The sequence below is a fragment of the Mobula hypostoma genome, chromosome 1 (genome assembly GCF_963921235.1).
Source record: "Mobula hypostoma chromosome 1, sMobHyp1.1, whole genome shotgun sequence".
In the NCBI taxonomy this organism is placed as follows: domain Eukaryota; kingdom Metazoa; phylum Chordata; class Chondrichthyes; order Myliobatiformes; family Myliobatidae; genus Mobula; species Mobula hypostoma.
Window position 1 is genome coordinate 245110379 of NC_086097.1, and position 17303 is coordinate 245127681.

Here is a 17303-nt window from a genome sequence, read left to right on the forward strand (position 1 = left end):
TGATTTGCAAGGGCATCAAAGGTTACGGGAGAAGGCAGAGGAATGGGGTTAGAGGAATAATAAATCGGCCATGGTGGAATTGCAGAGCGGACTTGATGGGCGAAACAGTCCACAGTCGGGGCACAGTCTGATGTGATGGAGTTGGATCCTCCGCAGTCTGCTGGAGTTAGATCCTCCACAGTCTGCTGGAGTTGAATGATCACTCCCAACTATGATTCCGTTTGATGTCATGTCAGCGCTGGGGAAAAAAAAAATTCGGATTTTGTATTAGGGGTCCTCAACCTGTTTTTACATACCAGTTACATCTGAATTTGATTAGTTCATTTACTGTTCTGCTGGTACATGTAGCATCTGGGCCCATCAGTAACTGCCACTGCCTCGAGGCCCCAAGGCCCCAGGCAGCCATGTTCAACCCTGTACTGTGCTGCTGTCTGTCAGGAGTTTACAAATGTTCCCTGTGAATGCATGGATCTCCTCTGGCTGCTCTGGTCTTTCCCCCCACATCTTAGAGGCGTGTGTGACAGAGAGTAATTGGCTGCCTTAAGTTGCCCCTAGTGTGTAGATAAATGCCAGAATCTGGGGAGATTTAGGCCGTAAAACATAGGGAGCAGAATCAGGCCTTTCAGCCGAATGAATCTGCTCTGCCATTTGGTAGTGGCTGATTTATTATATCTCTCAACCCCATTCTCCTGCCCATCTCCCCATAACCTTTGCTGACCTTACAAATCAATCTATTAACCTCCGCTTTAATTATGACTAATGACTTGTCCTCCATGGCTGTCAGTGATAATGAATTCCATGGATTTACCACCCCCTCGCAAAAGAAATTCCTCCTTATCACTGTTCTAAAGGGACACCCTTGTATTCTGAGGCTGTGCCTCAGATGGGGATGTTGGAAGAATTTTTTAAAATGGGATTAAAGCGGGGTAATTGGAAAGGAATAGTTGATGGATTTGGTAGGCTGAAAGGCCTGATCCTGTACTGTAACGCTGTGGCTGCCTGAGTATAATTGGGGTAACTGGGACTTCAGCATCATTATTAACAGGTAGCAGTCTCTAAGTTCTCTACCTCATTTTTCAGTTACAGGACTAATGCTTTTCTATTTTTCCAGCCAAAAGGAGCAGACAGAAAACAGAAAACAGACAGAGAAAAAATGGAGAAACGCACTCCTCAAGAGAAAGAAAAGTATCAGCCTTCATATGAAACAACTATCTTGACTGAGGTAAAATACAGGAAAGTATAGGTTAAGGAGGAACAGTGAGAATGCAGGTAGTGCAAATGCATTTTCTCTTAAATTTGGGATAAACAATGCATCATAATTCTGACCATCTAAACTATTGACTTCTGTGAAAGTGTTTCAAAAATGCATTGTTACTGTTATCTTTTTGCTTTTTATTTTATTTTACCACCTCCATTTCATGCAATTTTGTGTTCAGATTGTTAAATTTATTTGATTTCATTGCTCTGAAGAATGCAGCAAATCTTAACCAAGCATGGCAATATAATAAGCTCATGTAGAAAGGTTACAAAAAAGCATTTTATTATGTGCTAGTTACCCTTTCTGTGGACACTACAGGAAGTTCCGAAAAATTGAGCATATCTTTCAAGGTTTTTAGACCCTAAAACCATAATGCATAGGTGCCATTCAGCCCATCGAGTCCACTCCGCCATTTCATCAGGGCTGATTTATAATCCCCCTCGACCCCTGCCTTTTCCCTGTAACCTTTGATGCCATTACTAACCAAGAACCTATCACCCTCTGGTTTAAATATACCCAATGACTTGGCCTCCACAGCCACCTGTGGTAATGAATCACTCAGATTCACCATGCTCTGACTAAAGAAATTCCTTCCCATCTCTGTTATAAAGGGACATCCTTGTATTATCGGGCTTTGCCCTCTAGTCCTAGACATCCGCACTACAGGAAACATCCTTTCAGTGTCCACTCTATCTAGGTCTTCCAATATTTCATAGATTTCAATGAGATCTCCTCCCCTTCATTTTTATAAATTCCTGCGAGTGTAGAGTAATAGAACATGACAATACAGAAACAGGAGCTTTAACCCAACTGTTCTGCGCTGATCTGTTAATCTGCCTAGTCCCATCAAACTGCACCTAGACCAGAGCCTGCTATACCCCTCTCATCCATGTACCTATCCAAATTTCTCTTAAATGTTGAAATCCACATCCACAACTTCCACTGGTAGCTTGTTCCATACCCTCACCACTGAGTAGATAAGGAGTACCCCTTTATGTTCCCCTTAAAGCATTTCACCTTTCATCCTTAGCATGTGACCTCTACTTCTAAATTCACCTAACTTTAGAGGAAAAAGTCTGTTTGCATTTACTCTATCTGTACCCCTCATAATTCTGTGTACCTCTATCAAATCTCCTCGCATTCTTCTATGCCCTAGGAATTAAAGTCCTAACTTATTCAATCTTCCCATATAACTCAGGTCCTCAGGTCCTGGCAACATCCTTGTAAATTTTTTCAGCATTCTTTCAATTGACATCTTTCTTGTAGGTAGGTGAACAAAACTGTACACAATACTCCAAATTAGGTCTCAGCAACATTTTGTACAACTTCAACATAGCATGCCAAATCTGGCACTTAATACTTTGATTTATGAAGGCCAATGTGCCAAATGTTTTCTTTATGACCCTATCTAGTTGTGACGTCACTTTTAAGGAATTGTGGATCTGTATTCCCAGATCCCTCTGTTCTACCACACTCCTCAGTGCCCTACTACTCACTGTGCAAGTCCTACTCTGGTTTTCTTCACCATCTCTGCTAGAACAGCCTCATGCCTTCTTTTAGCCCTTCTGATTTCCTTCTTAAATGTTCTCTTGCATTTCTTATATTTCTCAAGTACTCATTTGCTCCTTCCTGCCTATACATGCTACACACCTTTTTCTTGAATCAATACCTCTTGAAGACAAATATTCTGTAAAGCTGTTATCCTGCCTTTTATTCTGACGGGAACATATAAACTCTTTATTCCCAAAATTTCACTTTTCACCATGTTTCACTAAAATTTCTCTCAGGCCTCCCATTTACCTATTACACCTTTGCCAGAAAATAACCTGACCCAGTCCATACTTGCCAGATACTTTCTGATGCCATCAAAATTGGCCTATCTCCATTTTAGAATTTCAGCCCAAGCACCAGACTTATCTTTTTCCATAATTACCTTGAATCTAATGACATTATGATCACTAGATGGCTGTCACCTGCCCTGTCTCATTCCCTAATAGGAGATCTAGTATCACACCCTCACTAGATGGGATTTCGAAGTACTGATTTCCTGTGTACTTTTGATAACCTTGTGTTTCTTGCAACAGTCTGTAATCTCTACAAATTTGCTCCTCTAAGTTTCATGGAGTACTGGATGGACATTAACATGGTTATCACTTTCTATTCCCCAGTTCTTTGTACAGCCTCAGTAGACAAGTTCTTCTGTTGTCGTGTCTGTGCACTACTGTGACAATTTTCCTGACTAGTAATGCCACCCACCTCCTTTAATCGCTTCCACTCTGTCACTTCTGAAACAAGGGAACCCTGAACATTGAGCTGCTACTCATGCAGTCAAGCCTCACTATTGGCTACAATGTCAGAATTCCACAAGAGGATCTATATACTAAGCTCATCTGCCTTTCTTACAATACTTCTTGCATTGAAATATGCATAACTCTGAACATTAGTCCAACCATGCTGAAACTTTCGATTCCTGACTTTGTATGTAGGCTTAACAGCATCTTTCACCACACCACTGCACTAACTGCTCTGGCGTTCTGGTTCCAATCTCTGGAACTCTAGTTTAAACCCCCGCATGTAGGACAAGGAAATCTTCTCACAGGGATGTTAGTCCCCCGTCAGTTCGGATGCAAACCGACTTATCTGTACAGGTCCCACCTTTCCTCCAAGAGAGCCCAGTGATTCAAAAAATCTAAAGCCCTCCCTCCTGCATCATCTCCTTAGATGTTAATCTGTATGATCTTTCAATTTCTGGCCTCATCTGCTCGTGTAGCAATCCTGAGATCTCAATCTTGGTGGTCATGTCCTTTAATTTAACACTTAACTCCTTGAACTTGCTTTACAGAACCTTGTCACCCATCCTACCCATGTCATTGGTATTGATGTGGACCATGGCCTCTAGCTGCCCTGCCTGACCAATGCCTTATAATGTCTCAGCTTTTGCCTTTATTCACAATCTAATCCTTCAGTATAACATCTTGAGTGGAGTTACGTATCCTAAAATCGGTGTTGTTTAGTTGTAGGTGATTTATTTTTCTCTGGAAGATATTCTATCCTAGACCTCTCAGAATCATTTATTTAGTCAGTACATTTATTCCGTGCTGAGCTTTTCCTCATGTTGGTAAAAGGGTTTATTGCACATGCTGTCTCTCATTCTTAGGCATAATTTCACGGTTATCTTTTCTGAGACTCCTTTATCAAGCTAACATTCCCCTTGTCTGCAGGTGCAGATTAATAATATCTTTAGTACTGAAAACCCGGGAGGCCTTGCACAATTAGCTGTTCTGTCATTATTGCCTCGATTACAGTACTTACTGTGGAGGCCACTGCGGCTGATGCAGATAACTATAATGTGATGGAAAGTCTGGTTCAATTCTTCCCCTCCCAAAAACAAAACCAGCAAAGTTAACGTCGTGGCTAATTTCATATTAAATATAGCAGATTTTAGCACATTTCAAATTATTCAGGGCATGTTTTTCTTTAAAGTATGTAAGTGCATTCAAGTTTCTGGACATGTTTAAACAAAAACGTTGGGGAAAACCATTAAAAATCAAATTGCCTTGTTGGGTTAGACCTTATGATGCAACATGACTGATCTTCTTTTATGTTTATGAATACCTGTTGTGTCTCCTCATAACTGGAAGCTTTAATTTCTTCAGCTGCCTTTTAGTGTATTGATCTTTGTTGGTCCACTAATTTGTTTTTACAAGTGATTATGTTTCTTTCAGGAAAACACTGTTAGTAGTGTGTGATTAAAATAACTTACTTTGACCCGAAGCTAAGTGCCTTGACTTTCAACCTCCAACATGGAAAAATAATTTGGTGATCATAGCTTCACAGTGCCAGTGTGCTTCAGTGAACAGTTAATATTCACACACTAATTGATCTCCTATTCTTTATTCATTGGACACTCGTTAGTTGTATATCTTTTATTTCCTGACCTTGCACCTATTACCGAATCCCTGAATACACAGTAAAATTGTTTCTGCCTAGCATTATCCCATAAATGGATCAAAAGTTTCTTGTGTTCAACTCTTTATTCTGATCACATGGCCACCTGGTTTTAACGTTAATTGTACGTTTTTGCGAATGTACTAAATTTTGCAATGCTGCTGACTTTTTTTGATGAAGGCAGTTTTTTGGGGTTTGGGAAAGAAAATCCAATTTGCACCATTTTTATTAGTGTTTCTGACTACAGTGAAACACACTTAACACAATTATGTTTTTGTTTTGTTCTCCTCATTTGTTCATTCCACATGTTTTCATTTGCCAAATTTCATTTCACTTCACTGATTTGTATTTGGAATTTTGTTTTCACTCTAATTATACAATTTTTTTTCCTTTACCTTAAATGTATGATAGTACAAATAACCTTCAGTGTTGTGTATTTCAGGATAGCAGTGCCCGATTTGTTCTAATTGAATTCTTATGCTGTCACTGGTGTCCGAGCTACACCCTACAAATATGTTCATCCATTTGACTGTACCTGAAATAAGTCAGTTTTGGCAGGGTGCACTCAACCGTTTTGGAGCTATTGGCAGTAATTGGCCTCTTTAATTAACATTAGTTGTCAGAAATTTTCAGTCAATCGGACTGAAGGTTTGCATGCTTGATGTTACTGCAATACAGTGTAGTTTTCTTTCTCTTCAACATTCATTGACTTGGAGTTGGAGGGGTGACTAGACAATTGAAGCTTCTGGATTGGGTAAATGCATTTCCTCAAGTGAATAAAGGCGATATAAATGACTTTATTGCATGCTAAGTGATGTAAGGGTGCTGGAAATTTCCCAAAACTTGCATTTGTTAGGTTTCCATAGCTGCATGGACTGTGTTCCAGTTGTCAGTGTTGCGTGAAGTATGAGGAAATCCTTTTGAAATAATTCCAAATTTCTTACTAGTCAGGCTGATGTTGTCTATTCCATTCTGAAGGAGGAAGCTTTCCATTTGTGATTATTTTAAGGTTATTCAAATTCAAGTATCTAGTAAATGTGTAGCATTGAAATTAAAGGTTTTGAAATTGGAAGTTCATTTTGGCTTGCAAGAGTACTTTTGAATAGGTGAGCCAAAAAACATTACTTGGTCTCCATCTCCAGTTATGTTTTAACCATTAATTAATGTGCATAGGTGTCGCTTTGGTAGGTATTTAGTGGTTGTGTGCTTTGAATTACTTTGAGAAAGCAAGTTTGCCTCATAAAAGCCAAACTCCTGGGCTAAGTTTGAATGCTTTGGCCGGTACTGTTTTGTATTGGCAGCACACGCAGTACACTCTATCTATAGAACTCTCAAAGTCAGCTGCAGGCCCCATTTTGAATTTTTACTGGCAAATATATCTCGATGCTTCAAGGAATCCATCACTGATGGATGACCATGATCTGTTTTCCAGATCCCCTTTGTCAGGTGCCTCCGCTGTGCAGTGTTCTAGTTGAGAGCAGTTTGCACAGATGCACCTTGTTTTATTTTATATATATTTACTGAGCTACAGCGTGGAATAGGCCCTTCTGGCCTTGTGAGCTGCAGCACCCAGCATTCCCCTGACATAATCCTAGCCTAATTATGGGACAATTTGCAATGGCCAATTAACCAATTATGTCTCTGGACTGTGGGAGTAGACTGGAGCACCTGGAGGAAACCCACATGGTCATGGGGACTACTTACTGGCAGTAGTGGGAATTGAACCTGGGTTACCTGTACTGTAAAGCATTGTGCTAACCACTGCCATGCTGCCCCAATGTGATGTCAAAATTGTCATTGTGTCATTGGCAGTAGTTGAATTCTGATAATCTAGCATGCTATGGACTTGGCTGGATTGGCAGATTTTCTAAACTGTTGAATGTTACTTCATTCAATACTTCAATACTATTTTAATTCATTTTGTAGATATTATATCATACGATAAATTTCCTGTGATCTCATTAAGTTCAAATGCTCTCTACTCCCTACTAAGTGGAAAGGGAATATCTTAAACATTATCCAATGAGCCAGATGTGGAACCATTGGACTTCCTGAATATTCAGATAATAGATTATTGGCGCTTGTTAGCTAATCCTTCCTTTTAACATTTAAATATTTTACTGTAATATGTATTTGTTTTGTGGCTGTGTTGGTTACAGAGTAGAGTTCTATTAGCAGTTATAGTTAGCTGCAGGAAGTCCATGCCCACATCTCTCATGAATATTGAGGACTTGGTGTATCCCTTGGGATGATGACCTATAGCCATACTAATTTCATTGGAGTTTATCCAGCTAAATAGGATAAGGTGTATCTTTATTAAGCCTTTATAAAAGAATTGTAGACAGAATCCTTAGGAATTTTGAGTCCTAGAGCTCCGAGTTAAGTCTTAACGTGTTGAATTGCACCAGTTTGGCTAGTAGGTGGAAGGGAAGTGCTCTCGGGGAGGGAAAAGGCTGATATTGTGTACTTCTAGCAGCATAGAGATATTAAGATTAGAACTCTTTATTACCCAGCTAAGTGATGTGACCGATTGATAGATAGAAAAACCATACAAAGATTACAAATGATTAAAACCAAGAATGGCTGGATTTCTCATGTAACTGAAGTACAAATTTCCTTTATGGGTGAGATTTTTTCCCTGCTATACATTTACTCCAGCATTATATATGGTAGAAAGTATTTGTTTAATCACTGATTGTGAGGTACCTTATTATTCCAAGGTTTTAATATTAGCGCAAAAGGTTGCAACTGTTGGAATAAATGTGCAATATAACTTGAATTTGGCCATTTCTGAAATGTTGTTAATGCCTTTAGAACATAGACGTGAAATTTTTAAGTTAAAATCTATAAACTTAGTGTAAGTTTTTTTTGTATTTTAAGTGGATGTTCAGGATGTTCGGATTGATATACATTTAATTATACCACTGTGAAGTCAGCTATTGGCAAAATAGTATTTCTTCCATTGAGACAAGAATTCCTTGACAGTTGTAGATGAGATATTGAGAGATTTGATACATAGCATCAGAAGCATAAATTGAAGGTCTAGAAAGATTCTCTTTTCTATATGAAAATCGAATTTAAAACAATTGTTTGTGTTAAAGAAATGCTTACACTGCTAGGTGTTGTGCTCATGATGTACTGTATAAATTGATACTAGTCTTTGGTGTCTGTCCAGATGAGACTTGAGCCTATTATTGAAGATGCACTTGAACATGAGCAGAAAAAGTCCACCAAGCGGACTTTGCCAGCAGACTGCGGTGATTCTCTGGCAAAGCGAGGCAGTGTAAGGACTTCTGCTTACCTTTTTGTTGTACAAGATGGCTTGTGCAAGAATACAATCAAAGTGTTAGATATAGGATTATGTTTTATAGTCACGTAACATTTAACAGTGAAAGGACGTACTTTGGATGTTTTAATGCAAAATTTTCAATTTAACGTCCTTAACTCTCCTAAATCTAACACCTGATACAGAAGCTCTTAATTCCTCAAAGGCCACAAAAATGTCTGTTTAATATGAATTGTCTTAATTTTCATATTTTAAACTGCCTGCCAATTTGAGCACTTGCAACAATAGTTGAGATAAAAACGTTCAGGGGGAAATTACTGTTTGAGGATTTATTAAAAATTTATACATTATATTAATATCTCCCCTCCACATCCCCCAAAAATGTTCTGTATAAAGATTAATATATACTTTGGTTTTTGTGGCCTAAATTACTGAAACATTTTGTATAATTTAACAAGTGCATAATTCAAACTTCTAATTTGTTACGAAGAATTTGTACATCTTGGGGTTTTCCTTTGCTTTTTTTGCCTTTTGTCTTTCTTGCCTTTTTGAAATGCTGTTAGCTGTTTATGCTGTTAATACTTTTCTATCCCAGAGTAGCAGAAATGCCCTTTGCACAGATGCAAAGAGTTTACAAATAATTTTTCGAGGGCTGTTTGTTAATTTGGGAAGTATATGTATAATTGTTCCATATTCTCTTTTCATAGAGAATTTAAAACTTGCTTGACTGCATTTTCCAGGTTTCAAATTACACTTAACACAAAGCATTATTTTAAGTATCTGGAAATAACACTTTTTTTGTCAGTTTGCAAGGTTCTTGAAAAGATCAAAGTTTTTAGGAGTGGGATATAGTAGCTTAATATTTATTTCACAAGTTACACCTGTGGGCCGTAAACTCCAATGCCAATGTAGAAAATTAAATGTAATAATGTTTGTGCCAAAAGTATACTATGATAGGAGTTAACATCAATAGTTCACAAAATTCCTATCCTGAGTGAGATTCCGGTCACTCATTCGATGGCTGATTCCTTGGGGTAACAAGTAATGGGTTATTGAAATATTGTCTTGCTCCAGGTCATTCTCTAGCCTGCTGTTATCACATGAGAAGGGATTTTTTAAAAAGTAGAAACTAACTACATACATATTCCAGCCTTGATGTTTGGGAAGCTAAATGTTCGCATCAGGTTCTTCAAACATTTTGGCTGAGTTTTTAGAACTTGGAACAGAACTTCAAAATAACACAGCTAAAAGGGCAAAGGGCGTCTATTTATTTTAGGAATTAAGTTGACAGTCTGTTTGAATGCACTCGTGGTTTTCCAAGATTAATTAACGTCTACTTCAGAACACCTAGTCCGAGCATGTTGAAGTAGAACTCGTTTGCAGAGCAGTCTGCCACAACACTTGCACCTGTATCCGAAGCAGTTTTGCTCATATTTGTTAAAATGATCAGCTAACATTACAGTAGACAACAAAGAAATGGAACGTAATTGGGAACTGAATGAGCAAGGCAATTTTGCAACCCAACAGGACAACAGCGCAAACAGGGCACTTACCACCAATTTCTCAAGGGCAATTAGGAATGATCCTTGTTCGTGACTGAAAATTAGTATTTAAAGAAAAGCCCTGAGATGGAGAGTGCATTAAAGGGGATAAATTTAACCTCAGTTTAGAAACACAGAAACATAGAAAACCTACAGCACAATATAGGCCCTTCGGCCCACAAAGTTGTGCTGAACATGTCCCTACCTTAGAAATTACTAGGCTTACCTATAGCCCTCTATTTTTCTAAGCTCCATGTACCTATCCAAAAGTCTCTTAAAAGACCTTATCGTGTCCGCCTCTGCCACTGTTGCTGGCAGCCCATTCCACGCACTCACCACTCTCTAAGTAAAAAAAACTTACTCCTGACATCCCCTCTGTACCTACTCCCCAGCTCCTTAAACGTGTGTCCTCTTGTGGCAGCATTTCAGTCCTGGGAAAAGGCCTCTGACTATCCGCATGATCAATGCCTCTCATCATCATATACACCTCTATCAGGTCACCTCTCATCCTCTGTTGCTTCAAGGAGAAAAGGCCGAGTTCATTCAACCTATTCTCATAACGCATGCTCCCCAATCCAGGCAACATCCTTGTAAGTGTCCTCTGCACCCTTTCTATGGCTTCCACATCCTTCCTGTAGTGAGGTGACCAGAACTGAGTACAGTACTCCAAGTGGGGTCTGACCAGGGTCCTATATAGCTGCAACATTACCTCTCGGCTCCTAAATTCAATTCCACGATTGATGAAGGCCAATACACCATACGCCTTCATAACCACAGAGTCAACCTGCACAGCTGCTTTGAGCGTCCTGTAGACTCAGACCCCAAGATCCCTCTGATCCTCCACACTGCCAAGAGTCTTACCATTAATACTATATTCTGCAATCATATTTGACCAACCAAAATGAACCACTTCACACTTATCTGGGTTGAACTCCATCTGCCACTTCTCAGCCCAGTTTTGCATCCTATCAATGTCCCGCTGTAACCTCTGACAGCCCTCCACACTATCCACAACATCTCCAACCTTTGTGTCATCAGCAAACTTGCTAACCCATCCCTCCACTTCCTCATCCAGGTCATTTATAAAAATCACGAAGAGTAAGGGTCCCAGAACAGATCCTTGAGGCACTCCACTGGTGACCGACCTCCATGCAGAATATGACCCGTCTACAACCACTCTTTGCCTTCTGTGGGCAAGCCAGTTCTGGATCTACAAAGCAATGTCGCCTTGGATCCCATGCCTCCTTACTTTCTCAATAAGCCTGGCATGGAGTACCTTATCAAATGCCCTGCTGAAATCCATATACGCTACATCTACTGCTCTTCCTTCATCAATGTGTTTAGTCACATTCTCAAAAAATTGAATCAGGCTCGTAAGGCACAACCTGCCCTTGACAAAGCCATGCTGACTATTCCTAATCATATTATGCCTCTCCAAGTGTTCATAAATGCTGCCTGTCAGGATCTTCTCCATCAACTTACCAACCACTGAGGTAAGACTCACTGGTCTATAATTTCCTGGGCTTCCTCTACTCCCTTTCTTGAATAAAGGAACAACATCCGCAACCCTCCAATCCGCCGGAACCTCTTCCGTCCCCATTGATGATGCAAAGATCATCGTCAGAAGCTCAGCGATCTCCTCCCTCGCCTCCCACTGTAGTCTGGGGTACATCTCATCCGGTCCCGGCGACTTATCCAACTTGATGCTTTTCAAAAGCTCCAGCACATCCTCTTTTTTAACATCTACATGCGCAAGCTTTTCAGTCTACTGCAAGTTATCACTACAATCACCAAGATCCTTTTCCACAGTGAATACTGAAGTAAAGTATTCAATAAGTACCTCTGCTATTTCCTCCAGTTCCATACACACTTTCCCACTGTCAGACTTGATAGGTCCTATTCTTTTATCCTCTTGCTCTTCACATACTTGTAGAATGCCTTGGGGTTTTCTTTAATCCTGCCCGCCAAGGCCTTCTCATAGCCACTTCTGGCTCTCCTAATTTCCTTCTTAAGCTCGTTCCTATTAGCCTTATAATCTGCTAGATCTCTTACATTACCTAGCTCTCTGAACCTTTTGTAAGCTTTTCTTCTTGACTAGATTTATTACAGCCTTTGTACACCACGGTTCCTGTACCCTACCATAATTTCCCTGTCTCATTGGAACGTACCTATGCAGAACTCCACACAAATATCCCCTGAACATTTGCCACATTTCTTCTGTACTTTTCCCTGATGACATCTGTTTCCAATTTAAGCTTCCAATTTCCTGCCTGATAGCCTCATAATTCCCCTTACTCCAATTAAATGCTTTTCTAACTTGTCTGTTCCTGTCTCTCTCCAATGCTTTTGTAAAGGAGATAGAATTATGATCACTATCTCCAAAATGCTGTCCCACTGAGAGAGCTGACACCTGACCAGGTTCATATCCCAATACCAAATCAAGTACAGTCTCTCCTCTTGTAGGCTTATCTACATATTGTGTCAAGAAACCTTCCGGAACACTCCTAACAAACTCCACCCCATCTTTTGAAAAAAAAAGATAAACAGGAGTGAAGAAGGATAAAGTGGATAAGAGGTATAGATCGAATAGACAGTCAGTCTCTTTTCCAGAGCAGAAATAGCTAGTACAAGGGGCGAGTACAACCTTGAAGTGTTGGGAGGAACATAGTTGGGGATTGCAAAGGAAGTCACGGAGGCTGGTAGGTGCATGAAATGCCCTGCAAGGCATGGTGGTAGAGGAAGATACATTAGGAACTTTTAAGAGGCTCTTGGATAGGTACATGGATGATAGACAAATGGATGGCTATATGAGAGGTATTAGATTTATCTTAGATAGATTAAAGAACCAGTATAATATCATGGGCTGAAGGATCTGTGCTATTCTTTGTTCTAAAAGGGAAAGTAATCAACTTTCCCCTTTCCTCCAGAACTTCACAGTTGAGGGAATGAGATTTCATACGTTGTTTTTGATGTAAGAGGGATCAGTTGAAAGTCTTTAATACCTACTGTGTAAAGCTATGTGTACTTGAGATGACATTGTCTTTGAGTTTAATGATCACGATCACAAAAAAGATTAAAAGCAATCATTTTCATAAATTTACTAAGAAACCAATATAATTTAAATGAATGTGGGTTTGCACTTAACTGTGCAGCTGGTCCTTGACCTTAAATGAAGTGTCATTAGTTTTCCTGTTATTTTGGCAGCATATTCTGGCCCAATGGTTTAAGTCTGGCTGGTCCAGGCCTTCAGTGTGCAGTAAAATCAATTCTCTAGCACTCAGCAGCCTGAAGTTTTATCCTGAAAATGGGAAATGTGATACTGGGCACTTGTCTACCTGAAATTTTAAGGACTAGAAAATAAATTGGTTCACTGCTTGGGGTGAAGAATGCAGATTAGAAAGAAAAATGAGTGAAAGCATCAGAAATAGTAGAGAAACATGCAAGAAAAATATTTAAGAGTCTCAAATATTGCAATGAATAGATATAGTTCAAATCATGCTTCTTGTCATAATTGGCATTGCATTTAAAAGCAGGTCATTAAAAAGCTACTTGCTCTTTTTCTTTAAAAGTGCACTAATATTTTACTGTGGAATTAATGTGAGAAAAAAAATGTTACTTGCGAGACTGAGAGTGAGGGAATGTTTGAGCTGAGAAAAGTGATCAGACAGTGATGATTTATGACTGGTAAATTGGAATTGCATGTTCCATCATGAACATGCTATTTTGCTTCAACAAGATTTGGCACAATGCTTTGGGCTGGGATACTAAACTGAACAATTTTGGCCTCATCACAAGTCAGTTTTAAATGGTTGTTGCAAGTACAGTGTCTTTGGCATACTTCATTTTAATTGTACTTCTTTAGGCCTAATTGAGAGAATTCCAGACAAGTTAATATTGCTGTAGAAAAGCAATGTTGTGTTCCTATTGCTCTCCTTTTTAAGCTGCATTATCTTAGCTTTAACATGGAACCATAACTAATGACAATCTACACAAAGTAAAATGTATCATTATTAAAGAGACAATTCCTCATTTTGCCATTATCGTGAGAAACACTGGTGTTCATTGAGCATGTCCACTGGGCCCTGGTCTGTCAATTCCATGCTGATGTCTTTTTGCCTATCTTCACCATTGTCCTTTGCCAACATTAGTTCTGTGTTCTCTGTCTTATCCATTTAAGTGCCTGTCCTGATGTCAATTATTGATTGTATCTGACTCCTCCACCTCTCCTGACAACAGGTTACAGACAGCAGAGTTTAGAATGGATGATGTTTATAGCTAACAATATCCTCAGCACACTCAGGAATTGTGAATCTGCCATTGCGTTGTTTTTCACACACATCGGGGAGCAGGAAAAGTCTGAAGGGACCACAGATGCTGGAATCTGGAGCATAAAGCAATCTGCTGGAGGAATTCAGATAAAGGGTCTTGGCCTGCAAAGTCCGCTGTACTCTTTTCCATAGATGCTGCCTGGCCTGCTGAGTTCTTCCAGCATTTTGTGTGCGTTGCTTGAATTTCCAGCATCTACAGATTTCTCCATTTTGTGCTAGAGGAATTCAGCAGGTTGACTAGCATCTGTGAAGGCAAATGTATAGTTGACTTTCAGGTTTAGACCCTCCCTCAGGACTGAGGGTGTTGGGGGAATACCAGTAAAAAGCAGGAGGTTTAAGGCAGGGGCTAGCAGGCGATAGGTGGAATCAGCTAAGGGGGAAGATGATAGACAGATGGAGCCAGATGGGACAGGGAAGAGCTTGAGGTAGAGATAGCGACTGAATAGTTGTAAGTAGAGATATGAGCCCATAGATACTGGAATCTGTAAATGGAACCAAGATTCAAATTGCATTTATTATCAAGTAATGTATAAAGTATACAACCTGGAGATTTGTTTGCTGACAATCACAAAGCAAGGAACCTGAAAGAACCCAATTTAAAAAAAAAGACCAGTGCCCCCCCCCACCTCCACCCGGTGCTCACAGAGAAAGAGGGAAAAAAACAACAAAATAAATCATATAAACAATAGAAGCGAGCATTCCGAACCAAGTCCTTAGATTCGGATCCATGGAGCAGCCTGGACTAGGCTCAAAGCCTTGTATGCAGTTCATCATAGTAGACCATAAGATACAGGAGCAAGATTGTGTCATTTGGCCCATCGAGTCTGCTTTGCCATTTCATCGTGGCTGATCCAGTTTTCCTCTCAAGTCCAATTTCCTACCTTCTCCCTGTATCCCTTCATGCCCTGACCAATCAAGAATCTGTCAACCTCTGCCTAAAATATACTTAAAGACTTGGCCTCCATTGCTGCCTGTGGCAAAAATTTCCACATACATTCTAAAAGGATGCCCGTCTATTCTGAGGCTGTGTCCTCTAGTCTTAGACTCACCCATCATAGGAAACAACTTCTCCACGTCCACTCTTTATCAGGCCTTTCAGCATTTGATAGGTTTCAATGAGGTCACCTCACATTATTCTGAATTCCAGTGAATAGAGCCCCAGAGCCATCAGATGCTCTTCATATGACAAGTCATTCAATCCTGGAATCATTTTTGTTAACCTTTGAATCCTCTCCAGTCTCAGCACATCCTTTCTAAGATAAGGGGCCCAAACCTGCTCATAGTCCTTCAGGTGACGCCTCACCAGTGCTTTATAAAGTCTCAACATTACATTCTTGCTTTTATATTCTAATCCTTTTGAAATGAATGCTAACATTGCTTTTACCTTCCTCACCACAGACAAAACCTGCAAATTAACCTTTAGGGAATCATGCACAAGGACTTCCACGTCCCTCTGCACCTGAGTTTTTTTTTATATTTTCTTTCCATTTAGAAAATAGTCAACTCTTTCCTTTCTTCTACCAAAGTGCGTTACCATACACTTCCCAACACTGTATTCCATCTGCCATTTCTTTGCCCATTCTGCTAATGTGTCTGAGTTTGTCTGTAGTCTCTCTACTTCCTCAAAACTACCTGCTCCTCCATCTATCTTCGTATTGTCTGAAAATTTTTCTATAAAGCCATCAATTCCATCATCCAAATCATTGACATAGAACATAAAAAGGAATTAGTCCCAACACAGACCCCTTTGGAACACCATTAGTCACCGGCAGCCAGCCAGAATAGGCTCCCTTCACTCCTACTCTTTGTCTCCCGCCAATCAGCCACTACTTCATCCATACTAGAATTTTTCCAATAATACGATGGTCTTGTAGTTTGTTAAGCAACTTCGTGTGGCACCTTGTCAAAAGCCTTCTGAAAATCCAAGTACACAACATCAACTGATTTTCCTTTGTCTATCCTGCTTGTTATTTCTTCAAAGAATTCCAACAGATTTGTCAGGTAAAGTTTTTCCCTTGAGGAAGCCATGCTGACTATGGCCTGTCCAAGCAAGCAAGCAAGTTTATTTGTATAGCACTTTTCAAACACAAGGAAGTTCAAAGTGCTTTACATAGAAGAAGAAGAAGAAGAAGAAGAAGCAGAGCCTTCAACTCGGCAGTGGAGTTATCGGGGCACCGTCTTGACAGTGCTTCTGTAGCAAGCTGTTCTTGTTTTTACGAGGCTGAGTTGCTAGCTCGACGCTCAACCCAACTGAATTCGAACTCGGGAACCTTTGCTCCGGAGTCCGGCGCTGATATTGTGCCACCAAGCGGGACGCTTTACATAGAACAAGATATATAAATCAAACATGAAATTTCAGATGCTATATAAGAGAATAAAATCACACAAAAAATAGATATAATAAATAGAAGTTAGTGCAGGAGATTCTAATTAAAAGCCACAGCGAAAAAAGTTTTAACCCTCAATTTAAAAGAGCTTAAAGTTGGGACAGACTTCAAATCCTCTGGAAGGTTATTCCAGATATATGAAGCATAGTAACTAAAAGCTGATTCACCATGTTTAGTTTTGACCCTGGGACAGTAAGCAGACCTGCCCCCGACGACCTTCATAATATAGCAAGAGATCGGAGATCTAATACAATACCCTGAAACCTCATCCTTTAATAGTCGACTCCAACACCTTCCCAACAACTGAGGTCAGACTAACTGACTTTTAGTTCCCTTTCTTCTGCCTCTCTCCCTTCTTGAAGAGTGGAGGGACATCTGCAATTTTCCAGTCTCTGGAACCGCTCTAGAATCTAATGATTCTTGAAAGATCATTATTAATGCCTCCATGATCTCTTCAGCCACCTCGTTCACAACTCCGGGGTGTACACCATTTGGTCCAGGTGATTTATCTACCTTCAGACTTTTCAGTTTCCCAAGAACCTTCTTGCTAGTTAT

At 39.9% G+C, this 17303-nt stretch overlaps 1 protein-coding gene across 4 annotated transcripts in view; it reads left to right on the forward strand.

The window, feature by feature from the left end:
- Positions 1–17303, forward strand: part of LOC134356070 (upstream-binding protein 1-like) — a 146880-nt gene that overhangs the window by 94649 nt on the left and 34928 nt on the right. For 3 of the 4 annotated variants that reach the window (XM_063066637.1, XM_063066627.1, XM_063066616.1), the window contains 2 exons: positions 1112–1222; positions 8382–8489. In XM_063066637.1, the coding sequence (XP_062922707.1) occupies positions 1112–1222; positions 8382–8489 (219 nt within the window). The remainder of the gene's footprint in view (positions 1–1111; positions 1223–8381; positions 8490–17303) is intronic. The other variant, XM_063066641.1, reaches the window with a different exon arrangement.